This window comes from Thermobia domestica, chromosome 2, assembly GCF_964235325.1.
Source record: "Thermobia domestica chromosome 2, izTheDome1.hap1.1, whole genome shotgun sequence".
Lineage (NCBI taxonomy): Eukaryota > Metazoa > Arthropoda > Insecta > Zygentoma > Lepismatidae > Thermobia > Thermobia domestica.
The window spans coordinates 22221627-22236042 of record NC_137455.1 but is presented as its reverse complement, the minus strand read 5'-3'; the positions used below and the strand labels follow the sequence as shown (position 1 = coordinate 22236042).

General features: G+C 37.8%; 1 protein-coding gene across 4 annotated transcripts in view; it reads left to right on the top strand.

Annotated features, from left to right (window-relative positions):
* LOC145671200 (putative phospholipid-transporting ATPase IIB) overlaps positions 1-14416 on the top strand; it is a 252247-nt gene that overhangs the window by 221999 nt on the left and 15832 nt on the right. For all 4 annotated transcript variants that reach the window (XM_081740065.1, XM_081740057.1, XM_081740074.1 and 1 more), the window contains one exon: positions 147-577. In XM_081740065.1, coding sequence (XP_081596191.1) covers positions 147-577 — 431 coding nt within the window. The remainder of the gene's footprint in view (positions 1-146; positions 578-14416) is intronic.

Sequence of the window (14416 nt, the reverse complement as noted above, 5' to 3'; positions counted from 1 at the left end):
GCATTATGAATATGAGACAAAGTATAGTTCTTTAACTTCGCCATTTAAAGTATTATATATATATATCGGAGACATTTACATTTTTATACATAGTGATGTGATCCTTTCTCGTTGTTTCACATATTAATAATGATTTTCTTTGAAAGGTGTGCCTGAAATATTATCAGCATGAATTCATGGAACTAGCATGTGCGTGTCCGGCGGTTGTGTGTTGCCGGTGTTCTCCAACACAAAAAGCCGAAGTGGTGAGACTCATTCAGCAGCATACAGGGAAGAGAACGGCTGCTGTGGGAGACGGAGGCAATGATGTGAGTATGATCCAAGCAGCGGACGCAGGAATTGGAATTGTGGGTCAAGAAGGCAAACAGGCTTCCCTTGCAGCAGACTTTTCTATCCCCCAGTTTAAGTATTTGGCACGGCTATTGTTGGTGCATGGAAGACGTAGCTATAAGAGATCTGCATCGTTGAGTCAATTCGTCATCCACAGAGGCCTTATCATTTCTACAATGCAAGCAGTATTCTCTTCCGTATTTTATTTTTCATCCGTTGCTCTCTATCAAGGATTTCTGATGGTCGGGTGAGTTATAAAGTAATTTCAAAGTATTTTGCATGTATTAATTGCTAGTTTTAATGTAAGGAAAAAAAGATATGTATCCAATGCGTTGTTATTTATTGAAAGTCAAAACGATTTCAGTGAATTCTTGTCACATTTCTCAGATCGCGAATCTTCGTGCAAAATGGCTTTTTTCCATTTTTAATTTGTATGACAGTATTAAATTTCAGTAACGAATTATTCCACTAACTTGCTAAAAGGTGCAAAAAGTTTTATTCCTAGCAGTACATTAGCTGTATCTCGCTTGAGTTGAGAATTAACGTTGAATTATCAGTAAGTACCGAATTAAAAAAAAAAAAAAAGTATACACTCTTAGTTATCTTGTATCAGGATACTGGCATTGACAATTGTTCGGAAATTTAAGTGTTATAGTGTCGTGTCTTCAGTTAAAATTACGTTGTAGTACGGTTTTCAGGGTGTCTATCGGTCACGAAATCAGAAAACGGTCATGAAAGTCACGAAATTTAGTTTTTTGGGACACGATTTTTTGCTATCTGTACTAATATAATTACAGACTGGAAAATTTTGTTCAATAAAACATCAAAATTCGCCACCAAAATGCTCTATAGTCGGCTTTGGACGCTACCAAATCGCTAGCAAAGCATGCTTCTATCGCATGAATGAAAATTCAGCCTAATTCGTATCCAAATTCCCTATAACTATTCTATCAGGCCTTGTTTCCATTTTGTACTAATACACAATAACACACTGAGCAAGGCTATGTCATAATATGTAAAAAAAACAGTATCACGTAACAGTTTCAACACAATAACTGTGTCTTCATCAGACTTCCACTCCTTCTCCTCCTCCTCCTCCAAAGCAGAGAAGGAGTGGAAGTCTGATGAAGACACAGTTATTGTGTTGAAACCAGGGTGGATTGATTTAAATCAGTCTGATTTAAATCACGATTTAAATCAAGATTTAAATCACTTGATTTTTTTAATAAAAATCGTTGATTTAAATCGAATTCCGAAATAAATTAATTTAAAGTGAAAATAAGTAAAATCCCGTTTCTGTTCTGTTATTTCGATTATGGAAGTTAATAATCATAATACAATGAGACTCAAATGTACAGAATAGCATGAAAACAAGTGTCATGCAGAGGATGATTAGGGAAAATCCCGTTTTGAACAGGTAACTGAGTAGTTCTGCTTTCTTCTTTTCGTAACATTGGGTTTGGGTTTTAAAATCGTTAACTATTCCAACGGGGAAATCACCATCGACATTTAAGACGAAAATTCTTTTTTGTGCGTGTCTGTTTGTTTGTTGCCAGATAATAGGGCGTATTTAGAAGGGTCCTATTCCCTCTCCACTTTTCTTTGTTCATTTTATAATTTTAGGCGAAATTTATGTATTTCATGCCGCAAGCTAGTTCTGAGTTTTTAAAAATAGGCCCCTGCCAAATATCAGTAACTTTCGTGATAAAAAGTGTCATTTTGATAAATGTTGCTGTACTTTTTCCGTAATGCTTAACCTTTTAAATTATATAACCTGTTTTTAGGTGATAGGGTAGAATCTTCATTATTCGATTAAAAAAGTACCAATAAGGCTCTTTACTTGGTTTTTTTCAAGACTGCAGGCATTTTAGAACACGTTACATATGCTTTCACGCCTTTCTGCGTTGAGGCATAGTGTGTGATGACGTCATAAATTTAAAAATATATTTTTTGGTATGCGTATTATTACTTTTTGGCGGGTTACATTTTGCATTCAGAAGACTGAAATTTTGCACACTCGTTCAGTGCACCCCTTAATAATTTTCAGATGTTGTTAGATCTCTTCGTGGAAACAGCGGGGTCCAGAGGGGCAAAAATGTTTCAAAGAAAATGATATTTTTAACAAAAAATAGCTTTTTTCGTGATTTTCCCGTCTCAGATGGAGTAGTATGAATGGTACCATTTGAAAGGCTGTTCTATTCTCAAGAAAATGATGTACGTACTATGCTCCTAGGATAAATAGGGATGTCGGAGAAAACTGTTACCTGAGATTCTGTTTTATCCGGGAATCTGGGGTATTTGGAGAATATAATTTTTCGTGGGCTTACTTTTGCACCGACAAGATTGAAATTTCGCACATTTACTCAGTGAACCTTTCAGTATTTTTCAGATTTGTTTCAGATATCTGCTTTAAAACACGGGGAGGAGTCCACAGAGGTAAAAATTTAAAAAAAAAAAATTTTTAACAGAAAATTCCTTTTTTTTTTTTTTCGTGATTTACCCGCCCCAGATACATGATGGAGGCATTTGAAGGGTACCGTTTGAAAATTTGTTTTATTCTGAAGAGAATAATGTACAAATCATGATCCTAGGATAAATAGGGATGTCTGAGGAAATTTTTATATTACATCCGGGTCATCTGGGGCATTGTGGGAATGCTCGTAGCTCATTGTTAAATAGTTTCCTCACCCTTACTATTGAAGATAGAAGCTTGAAATTTAGTACACCCCTTACTATTTCCCAGTTAATTTTGAGATCTGTGTGATAACACAGGGGTATCCCGAGGGGATCAAAATTAAAAAAAAAAAAGTTTAAAAAAATATGCCGATTACTCTCAAAATTTCCCGCTTCAGGGACATAAGGAAATGCGAATGTTACCGTTTCAAAAGCTGTTCTATTCTAAAGAGAGTGATGTATGTACCATGATCCTAGGATAAATAGGGATGGTGCTGTAGCTGTTTGACTAAAAGTCTATAATTTACCTTTAAAAAGAGCCATAATTTAAAATTGTTAAGAAACATTGTTTTGGATTGATATAGGTTAACGATTGGGGATAATTCAAAATGCAACCCCAATACTTTCACTTAAATGGCATAATTAGTATTTAATACTAATTCCTAATGCTTTTTCTTCAGTTCGCGACTTGTGTTATACGAGGAGAAAGATTTGATTTAAATCAAAAAAATCGATTTAAATCAAAAAAATCAACAAAAATGATTTTTAAAAAAAAAATCATGATTTTTTTCCACCCTGGTTGAAACTGTTACGTGATTTTTTTTTTTTTTAAACATATTATCACATAGCCTTGCTCAGTGTGTTATTGTGTATTAGTACCAAATTCCCTCTTGAAAATGTTACGAAATTTTCTGGTTTGGTAAAGAAAAGGTCACGAAATTTCATTTTGGAATTTTAGTAGACACCCTGGTTTTTCGCTCAACAGATGTCGGTACTGTCAACACGGTTAGTGAGATAAGAATATGGCAGGTGCACGCTTGACGTTCGATTGTTAGGCGAGTTGGTGGTTCAGTACCAAACTCACCTCTCCACTGACGCTGCACTTCGATGTCATTCCCAAACCTGATAAAACACTTCAAAACGTACTTAAGCTGCTCGAACGTCAAGCCTGCACCTGCTTTTTTCTTATCTCACTAACCGTACTGACAGTATCAACATCCGTTGAGTGAGAAAACATACTACAACGTAATTTGTAACTAAAAACAATTGTCAACTCCAGTATCCTGATACAGAATGACAAAGACTGTATACATTTTTCTGGCGGACTCAGTATTTTATAGAAAGCTCTGCGCAAAAGTATGGAAAAGAATTTAAGATGACACTAATTGCAGAATAACAAGAGGCAGAGGAACAATTTTACTTGAAGATTCGCCACTGAAGAAGGTGACAAGAGTTTACTGAAATAGTTTTGGCGCTTAATAAATAACACGCCATCTTAGCTCAGCACCTTAATAAATAACACGTTACATTAGCATAGCACCTTTTTTCTTAATTTAACAGCATGCGACAATTACATACCTTGCCTGTTGTTAATTTTAGTATGTTCCTTTAGAAGCAAGAATGATGATTTAAAAAAATAATAATAATAATGCAGGGATGAAGCAGGGTGTCTATCGGTCACGAAAGTCACGAAAAAGTCACGAAATCAGAAAATGGTCATGAAAGTCACGAAAAAGTCACGAAATTTAGCTTTTGGGTCACGATTTTTTTTATCTGTAGAAATGTAAGTACAGATTGGAAAATGTTGTTCTATAAAACGTCAAAATTCACCACCAAAAATGTCTATGGTCGGGTTTAGACGCTACCAAATCGCAAGCAAAGTAAGTTTCTATCGCATGGATGAAACTTCGGCCTAATTCGCACCCAAGTTCACTCTTCAAAATGTTAGAAAATTTTATGATTTGGTAAAGAAAAAGTCAGAAATTTCATTTTGGAATTTTAGTAAACACCCTGTGAAGGATATTGAAGTGTTCTTGAAAGTCAATAAATGGGATCGATACAAGGAAATCTTGAAATGGTCATAGTTTTGCTGAACTTTCATCAAATAGAGGGGGAAGAAAAGTGGGATAAAAGGAAGGAAAATCAAAAAGCAGAAAAGTAAGTATAAGCTTCTAAGTAAGCACCATATTGGAGTGCTTCACAGTGTCATTTGTTCTTTAGCATAATGTGTAGTTCCACATATACTCGTTAATGCGGAAAATTGGATATCAAACTGTCTAAAGTGAACTGGGCGTGTCGCTTTATGAGAAATTCAATAGGGTGCGTAGATATTGTTTTTTAGAACATCTGGAAGAAAGGCCTTTAGCTCGAATTTGATGATCATAGAAGGATAGTATAAGGCGAGATTAGAGAGGGAGATAAGTAATAATCCTACCTGAATTGAAGTCACAGAGGGTAGAATCTAGGGATGGCCGGAACCGGTTCCTGGTGGAACCGGTTTTCGGTTCTGAACGGATCCGGTCCTACAAGTTCCGATTTCAGAACCAGGTTTTCGAATCCAGGTCTGGAACCGGTTCCGCCAGAACTTGAACTTTGTGGTCATCCCTACGCTAAACCCGAGCTGCTGGCAGGCTGTGATGAGTGGGCTAGACGAAATGGTGGAAGCGACAGGCAAACGCCCAGGCGGGAACCGCTTGTCTCATTTGGCTAAACAAACTGGGTAACTGGCAAACTCATTGGCTAAACAAGCAACTGGCAGACTCATTTGGCTAAACTCCCACTAGTGGACCATTTTTTTTCTGGGAGGCACAAGCGGGTCTGGGTGGGGAAGTCACAAGCGCGTGTTGGCGCGGTTCTCTTTGCAGGGTTTTGAAGGTGAACTTTGTGCCTCCTTTGCGGGTTTTTTGGATCCAGGTCTGGAACCTGTTCTTAAAGTCCGGTTCTGGAACCAGGTTTTCGGATCCAGGTCTGGAACCAGGTTTTCGGATCCAAGTCTGGAACCGGTTCTGGAACGGTTTTCAGATCCAAGTCGAACTGGTTTTCAAGATCCGGTTCCGGAACCGGGTTTTTCGGATCCGGATCTCCGAGAACTGGTTCCGCCGGAACCCGAACTTTGTGGCCATCCCTAGTAGAATCCACGGGCCTTTTTGGGAGAGGGGTGTGTGTCTTGATTGTGTGGGTTTCTCAAGTATTGATAAGTGTTGTGTGCGATCAACTGAAATTCACCTCAAAATAGATGCGGACAGTATATTTACTGTAATGCCTCTTACAATACGAAAATGTTTAGATAAAATACGAATATACCATTAGAGAAATTTGCAATCAGAATGAAATGAATTACCAGCAGAATTTCTGTATTCGCATTATTATTCTCTTTTCCATCATACCTGAAACACCTTTTACTTTATTAAGATCACACAAGTGGGACTTAGTGTAATGTTAGTAAATCCATACTTACGTCCGTCCGTTACTCCTTACTTACGTCTGTCTGTTGCTCCTCACGATAACTTGAACAAAAGCGAATTTTTGAATTTGTGTTTTGCAGAGGTCTTAGAAGTTCTACATCTGTCTGTTAGATAGCAGCAAACGCCCTCCAACGTTGACATTATTGTTCGAAGTTGAAATCTTCTTTTGCGTGATCCATTTTACTTCCTACCAAAGTTATTTTATCATTTAAGAAATAGCACTCGTTTGGAGAACATTTCAGCACAGAATACTAAATTTTTAACATGAAGAAAAATTACTTTTCATTGATAGCAATGAAATATTTACAGGTAGTAGATATTGAAACTGAAACACGTGCGCAAATAGCATAGGATGTTCGCGAGGCTCACCAGAGCCATTTGGTAGTTTATATCATACATTTGGGCAATGAGTCACGTGTTTCGGGTCCTTGGTAGTCACTCCAGTAGAAGAGGTTCGTTAGTGAACGTTAAATCGTGTGAGTAGAGCGGTATAATGGGGGACATACCCGCCTTCAGAAGAGGGAAGATCGTAGGTACGCGTCTAAGTAGTGTCCAAAACTGCAACATTTCGTTACGTGTCACGAACTACAGTACGGTTACGTGTGCATATGAACAGGAAGGACGAACCACATTCAGTAGGAGCGACTGCAGGAGAAAACGGAAGTTGTCTGAGAGGAACGTCAGGGCTTTGAGTAGGATTGTTGCACGGAAACGGAAACCACCGCATCGGCAATCTCCGCAGAAGTGAATACACACCTCACAAAACTTGTGTGCGCAAAAAAACAGTCCGTCGATACCTGCATAAAGCCAGCGTCCATGGCAGGGTTGCGATACCGAATAGGGATGGCCAGAACCGGTTCCTGGTGGAATCGGTTTTCGAGTCTGAACGGATCCGGTTCTAGAAGATCCGGTTCCGGAACCGGTTTTTCGGATCCAGATCTGGAACCGGTTCTTCGGATCCAGGTCTAGAACCGGTTCTTCGGATCCAGGTCTGGAACCGGTTCTGAAAACAACCGGTTCCTCGCGGAACCGGTTCCGCTGGAACCGAAACTTTGTTACCATCCCTACGCTAAACGCGAGCTGCTGGCAAGCTGTGAACAGTATGCTAGATGAAATGGTGGAAGCGACAGGCAGGTGCCCAGACGGCGGCACCTTGTCTCATTTGGCTAAATAAACTGGGTAACTGGCAAACTCATTGGCTAAACAGGCAAACTGGCCAACTCATTTGGCTAAACACCCACTGGTGGACCAAATTTTTTTTCTGGGGGCACAAGCGGGTCTGGGCGGAGAAGGCACAAGTGCACGGTCCTCTTTGCATTATTTTTGAAGGTGAACTTTGTGCCTCCTTTACGGGTCTTTGGGGGCTTTCGGTTCCAGGTCTGGAACCGGTTCCTAAGATCCGGTTCTGGAACCAAGTTTCAGATCCAGATCTGGAACCGGTTCCTAAGATCCGGTTCTGGAACCGGATTTTCAGATCCAGATCTGGAACCGGTTCCTAAGATCCGGTTCCAGAACCGGTTCTAAAAACCGGATCACCGAGAACCAGGAATTGGTTCCGCCGGAACCGGAACTTTGTGGCCATCCCTAATACCGAAGCCTTTCATCAGTAGCACAAATATTGCAAAGCGGCTTCAGTGGTGCCAGAAACATAAAACCTGGACACTGGATGACTTAACCCTGGAACTCCAGACATATTTTTATACCTTTGTGTACCAGTCGGGTCCAATGGACCCACAGTAATATATTGAGACCTTCTAGCCATATAATTAAATTTTTGGGAGAAAATGAACAACGAAATACTAAACAATGTCATTTTTGCACTGTATTTATGAAGAAATAATAAAATACACTTCGTAGTTATCGTAGTTATAACGTATACTAGAAATATGGTAACTTAGCAGTATTACTATTTCTTTAGATGAGCTCAAACAGAAGTTCTAATTTTTAAGCATAATGAAATAGTCGACCTTTTAAATGCACGTAATAACAACATTAGATTACAAGTAGCAAATATTTGCTTCCCGAAAACTGAAAATTATGATCCCTTTGGAAATTTTATCCTACCTTTGTTGTTAGTCCACTTGCAAATTGTTTCCAGAATGTTCCTACGAAAAAATGGACAAAAAGCAGATTTCTCATCATCAACTTACCTTTTAGCATACTGTGTAAGACCACGGTCCTTTCTAGTTACATTGGCAGCACCAGCACACCCGCCACTGGTAGTGAATGGTACTAAATTCCAATGTTTGCTTCATCGTGCACGTCGCTGTCACTAACATCAGAAAAATCACTCTCACTTGCAGATAACTCTAATAATTCACATTCCACTTCTCCATCATCTATCGAATCACCAGAAAAATCCTCCTCTTCTGCCAACAGACATTGGCGTATGTCGTTTTCGGAAAGTCCACCACTTGCCATTATCCTCACACACTAAATCCAATGACTAAAGTGAAACATTCCCTGGCTAATTTAGAATATATTATAGGTAGAAATTTATAATATGCCCCTGAGAAGAGGTTTCAGGGAGAACACCATAAACCAGTAGACATTACGTAGAAAAGGAATAATTAGTTAGGAAAACTTACTAAAACTGCATTAAAATCCTTTATAAGTAAAACATTTTAAAACGTAATACTGATAACAAAGAATAAAGAATACGCTGACGTTAATTCTGCCATCTCTGATGCACAATGTAAATTAAAACCAAAGTTGAACCAAGATTCCTATTTAAAATATACAATGGGTCCACTGGACCCACCTGGTACACAATGCTATAATTTTTATATGTAGCACCTGACTTAAAGGAACAAAGTATTTCTCACATAACATGGGAGAGGAGGATCATAAAGAAAAAGTCACGGAATATTAGCGACCACTCACGTAAATTTTCTCTGTAATTAATAAACGAAAAGTCGTATGGGTCCAATGGACCCGTTTGGGACTCCCAGGGTTAAAATGTGTCATATTTTCAGGTGAGTCCAGCTACACTGTTTTCCGAACAACAGGAAGAGTAACCCCTCTGATGCATACAACCCAGACTGCTTGGTACTCACAGTCGAACATGAATGCAGATCCGGGATGGTTTGGGGTACAGTATCGTGTCAGACTTTGGGCTCACGAATTCTTCTAGAGGGTTGTGTCACTACCGAGATCAATAGAACCATTCTGGAGAACCATTTAAACCTTGTGATTCGAGCATTCTTTCCGGACGGTGGTGCAGTGTTCCAGGATAACTACCCCATTTACACTGCTTAGCTTGTTACAGAGTGCTTCGATGAGCAGACAATGAGGTTGAACATCTGCCATGGCCCGCTCAGTGGCCGCATCTCAACATTATTGAGCCTGTATGGGATTTGTTAAAGGATTGACGAAACGTTTTCCTTCACCACGTTCACGTGCGAAACTTGTAACTTTGCTTCAACAGGAAGGGCTTAAAATCCCTCTGCAAACGGTGCAGGACCTCTGTCAATCCTTCCCAAATCGTGTTGCTGTTGTACTGGCCGCCAAAGGCGCCCCAATATCTTATTAAATGCAAACTATGGTTTTCTGTCAAGTGTTTGCTTCAATTAATAATAATAAAAATAATAATAATGCGTGTGTCGGTTATCAGCTTCTCGCATAGAAAGGAGTCACGTAGAGCCACCAAATTTTATATACAGCTAGATCTCTACCAGATATATTAGCGTACGAAGCAGTCAAACTTTATGCTCGATTCTGGTTGTTTCAAATACCCCGTATGTATGCAACCAACAATACAAATTTGTTATGCGGTCTTATATAACGAGAGAATAAACGTGTTGCTCTTAGTTATTTGTTTATTTCATTTAGTTCTTTACTTTTATATATTTATATTTTAGCATAAATCTTATGCTCCCCGTGCCAAGAAGGGCATAGAACAAAAATTACTTTTAAAAAAAGCATGTTTTACGAAGTGTTGCAACAGACACACATTCAAGCTGTATATGAGATGAAGATGTCATCAATCCATTATTTTGTTATTTCGTCAATTTGTTAAATTAAAAAAAAAAAAAAAAAGATTATTCCTAAAATGAAAGATAATGTATATCTATAGATTAATTGTATATATCTATAGATTAATCATTATAGATATGTTGATATGTAAGTCTGTCGCAACATTTAGTAGAAAATATTATTTGTTTAGTATTATTATTATGATCTGTTTCATGTTTAAAAAAATTAACCCTTGTCTGACACAGTTCTTTCCTGGTTATTGTTGGACCGTAAGCGTTTAATCTTGACCATCTGTTAGGTTTAGTTATATTACTTGTCATTTACTTTCTGAAAACGTTATATAGAAATCACTACGATATACAATAAATTGTACGTTTGTAGCGAGCACGGTTATATTGCTCTTTACGTTTACAATCGTCCAGAATATGTAAATATTAGATTGGTGCGAATGAAATGCCCATTTGACGTCTGATGGGAAACTCAGTTCAGCCATACAAACAACACAGATGGACTAAAGTTACACGGTTTAATATCACAAACTGACCGTCAGTCAATCAAGAGGCATTGCGTTGTTGAACAGGTTCGTATGAAAGTGCATCATAATGAACACACAATTGCGAGTAATTTTTCGCTATAGTTTCAAACTGGGATATTCTTGACAGCAAGTCGCCAAAAACATTAATAATACATTTTTGCTATTAATGACGAATGAACGTCCAGACGCTGTTGGTTTGTCAAATGTTTCGGTTACAGCATTACAGGGGTAGTCCCGTGGGGACCAGCCAATAATATCATGCTTAGATGAGCTCTTTAGGAACACCGTGGAAGCAGAATCTCGTAAAAGTGTTCGTGCCATTGCAAACGAGTTAGGTATACACCATATTACTGTCGTTCGGTGGCTCCATGTCATTGCAGACGAGCTAGGCATACACCATATCACTGTCATTCGGCTGCACCATGCCATTGCAGACGAGTTGTTGTCCTCCCGTCTGTGCTTAGGTCTTCCTAACGGTCATTTTCCGATTGGATTTTAGTTAAAACTTTGAAAGCGTTCCTACTTTCTTCCATTCTGGTTACATGACCTGTCCACTTGAGCCTCCTAGATTTGTTGTTGACCCAAACATTGTTTGGTAAATGGTATAAATTACCTAATAATTACTAATAATGAAACATATACGACACCGAAACTTGCATCGCATCTTTCTAAAATCACAGCGTTTAATTTTCGTATTTTCCTTCAAAAACTGCATGTCTATATGCGCAAGTGAGGTAAGTCGCTGCAAACTTATTGCGAATTTTTATTAGCACATTAGCTCTATCGTTCACCAATACATGTGTAGAATTGTTAATTTCTATCTGCATGTTAATTGGTTGGAAACAAAGTCGTTTTGATAGAAGTGAAATGTGGCATTTAGCATGCATAGAAACTTTCATTTCTTATATTGTACGATGTTGCTGCACCAAGTCTAAGGGCTAGAAGAGTTCGTTGTATACTCTTGTAGAATCCTACTGGTGCAGATAGTATAAGGAATGCACAGTGCTGATTCAGCATAATGAAAGTGCTGATCAGTCTCAAACATTTCGTACATAGACTGCAGTAGTTCATAAATGCATGGTTGAACGTGATTTTTCAGATTTGCAAATTCTTTTACATTTTAAATTTTTAAATCACCATTGCACCCGGCCTTTTTTTCTTATTGGGACTTTGACTTTCTGCTGTTTTTTTTTTTTTTTTTTTTTTTTTTTTTTTTTTTTTTTTTTTTTTTTTTGTTGCGGGTCAGTACAAATGCAAGACTTGTTGTTCAGTTACTTTGTACAGGTTATGTGAAGCTAATTTCACGTCCAGTTCTTTGTTGAATTATATATCCAGCCACTGTCTCCCATTCATGTGCATATGGAAATTTGGAAAACCTAAATTAAGGAATAAGTGTGGAAAATAAGCACAATCTCTGTCGTTTTATAAATGCGCCAAATTGTAAAAATAGGTTGTTTAGAGATGTGTTCAAAAAGTATTGAACTTTTGGTTGGCAAAAATAAATTTGTTGATTTAGAAATTCGAAATCTAATCCCGTCCAAAGTAGTCTCCTTGGCAATGCACACACTTCTCCCAGCGCTCCTACCATTGTTGGAAACACTTCTGGAACGCTGTTTTTGGAATGGTAAGCAACCATGCCGTCGCATTCCGCATGATGTCTTTTCTTGACTCAAATCGAGTCCCATTTAGTGGCATTTTCAGCTTGGGAAGCTTGGGCTCGAAAAGTCATACGGAGCCATGTCGGATGAGTAGGAAGCCTGACGACACACAGGAATGTTGTTTTTAGCGATAAAAGTCTGAATCATATATCACGGACACTCTAATCATGCCCACATTCTCGTTGAAAATTAAATGTACTGATTTAATTGAATGGTTTCCGCTTGGGTATCGCCAAGCTTTTGGCAAAATTTGATGCAATGTCGCTGCTCAAGTTTTTCTGTCATTTTACAAAAATCAAATCCGACCACCCGCTCACTACACGTCTTCACTCGTTGGGCGACTGCCAGCGACTGACACACACACACACACAAAAAAAAAAAAAAAAAAAAAATTCACGACTGTGCATGATTGTCTCCTCTACGTTTACTGAAGAAAGTCTTCTGCGCTTCATTGGTTTACGCGGGAAAAAATAATTAAGTTTCGATACTTTTGGAAAACACCTCATGTATGAAAGTTTCTTTGAAGCAAAAAATAAATAACTTCTAAACCCAACTTCGTGGAGGAGGAGGGTAGTGTACTAGTTTTGTAACAGTAAGCTACCAGCAAGTGTCTGATCATTTGTTCCCTCAGCCTGCTTTACTAAATAATGTGCTTATCGAGGAATGCTATTTTTAATAGGGATGTACCGATACCACTTTCTCACCGATACCCGATACCGATACTGAAGAGACCGATACCGATACTTTTGGACACATTTCTTATATTATCAGGAATTTTTATAATAATGAAATGATCAACACTATAATAGAGTATATTAGATATATGGCCAAAATTAGACATACAAAGACAAAAAACAGAATTTCATATTAGGTTCCACACAAAAAATATATTTCCTCTAGATTTAATCCAGCTCACATAAAATGAACTAAAAGCAGCAAATACTTGTATAGTGTAAACTTAATTCTAAGAATCCGTGATTGATATTTAGAGTGATAATGTGCTTTGATAGTTACATTGCATTTACTAGTCTCTATTACATACATACAGTGGCGGCGATTGGACGTCGAAAGTGGGGAGGAGCAAGACATGATCTGAATATTTGTATATCAGTGTTAGTTTTCCTAATTGTTTCTAACATTTTGTTTGACGAAAGGTTGTATAATTAATAGGATAGGATTTTAGTTAAAATACCGTGTATAGTATTTCATATTTTATTAAGTAAGTTGACAAGAGCAACGCAAGTATGTACTAGCCCTTTGTACTCTTAAACAACGAAGATCTAAGAAGATATTTGATTCCTTGCTCATGAACATCTTAAAATTCTGTCTGGAAAATTGTGTGATTTGGCTAGTGGCCACCGGTCACTATTTGGTACCAAAATGTTCACCATCCTCTTAGGTATTAATCAACGTCAATAGCATCTCTCTATGACTTACCGTTCCCAAGATATTAGCCAAAAAAGTTCCGATTTCGGGATATTTAGAAGCCATATCTCGGGAATCGTAAGTGATAGAGAGATTATATTGGTGTTGATCAATACCTAAGAGGATGGTGAACATTTTGTTAACAAATAGTAACCAGTGGCCACTGGTTATATCTTCATTTTCAATATATATTCGGCGATAAAAAATGACAGCTCAATATAGCTAATTCAACAGATCCCTAATACGCAGGTTCCAAAGATGTAAATGTGTTATCTATTGAATTTAATCAAATACATTTAATATACAATTTCATATAATTTTCGAAAAAATAGTTCTTTTTAAGTTCGTTCTGACAATGCTCTTCGAGCATTCTCAGCTGTTTCTTTCTTGCTTCCTGTTCAAAGAAAAAAGTGAACGAAAAGATCTTTGCTGCGTCTGCAAAAAGGGGATTGTGTCTCCTAGTAAAAAAATGAAAAAAAAAAAAAAAAAAATCTTTCACCACCAATTTGTAACTGCGGAATATTATAAATGCTGTAGGCAAAACTATGAAAATGGCAGAAGTTGATTCTTTACTC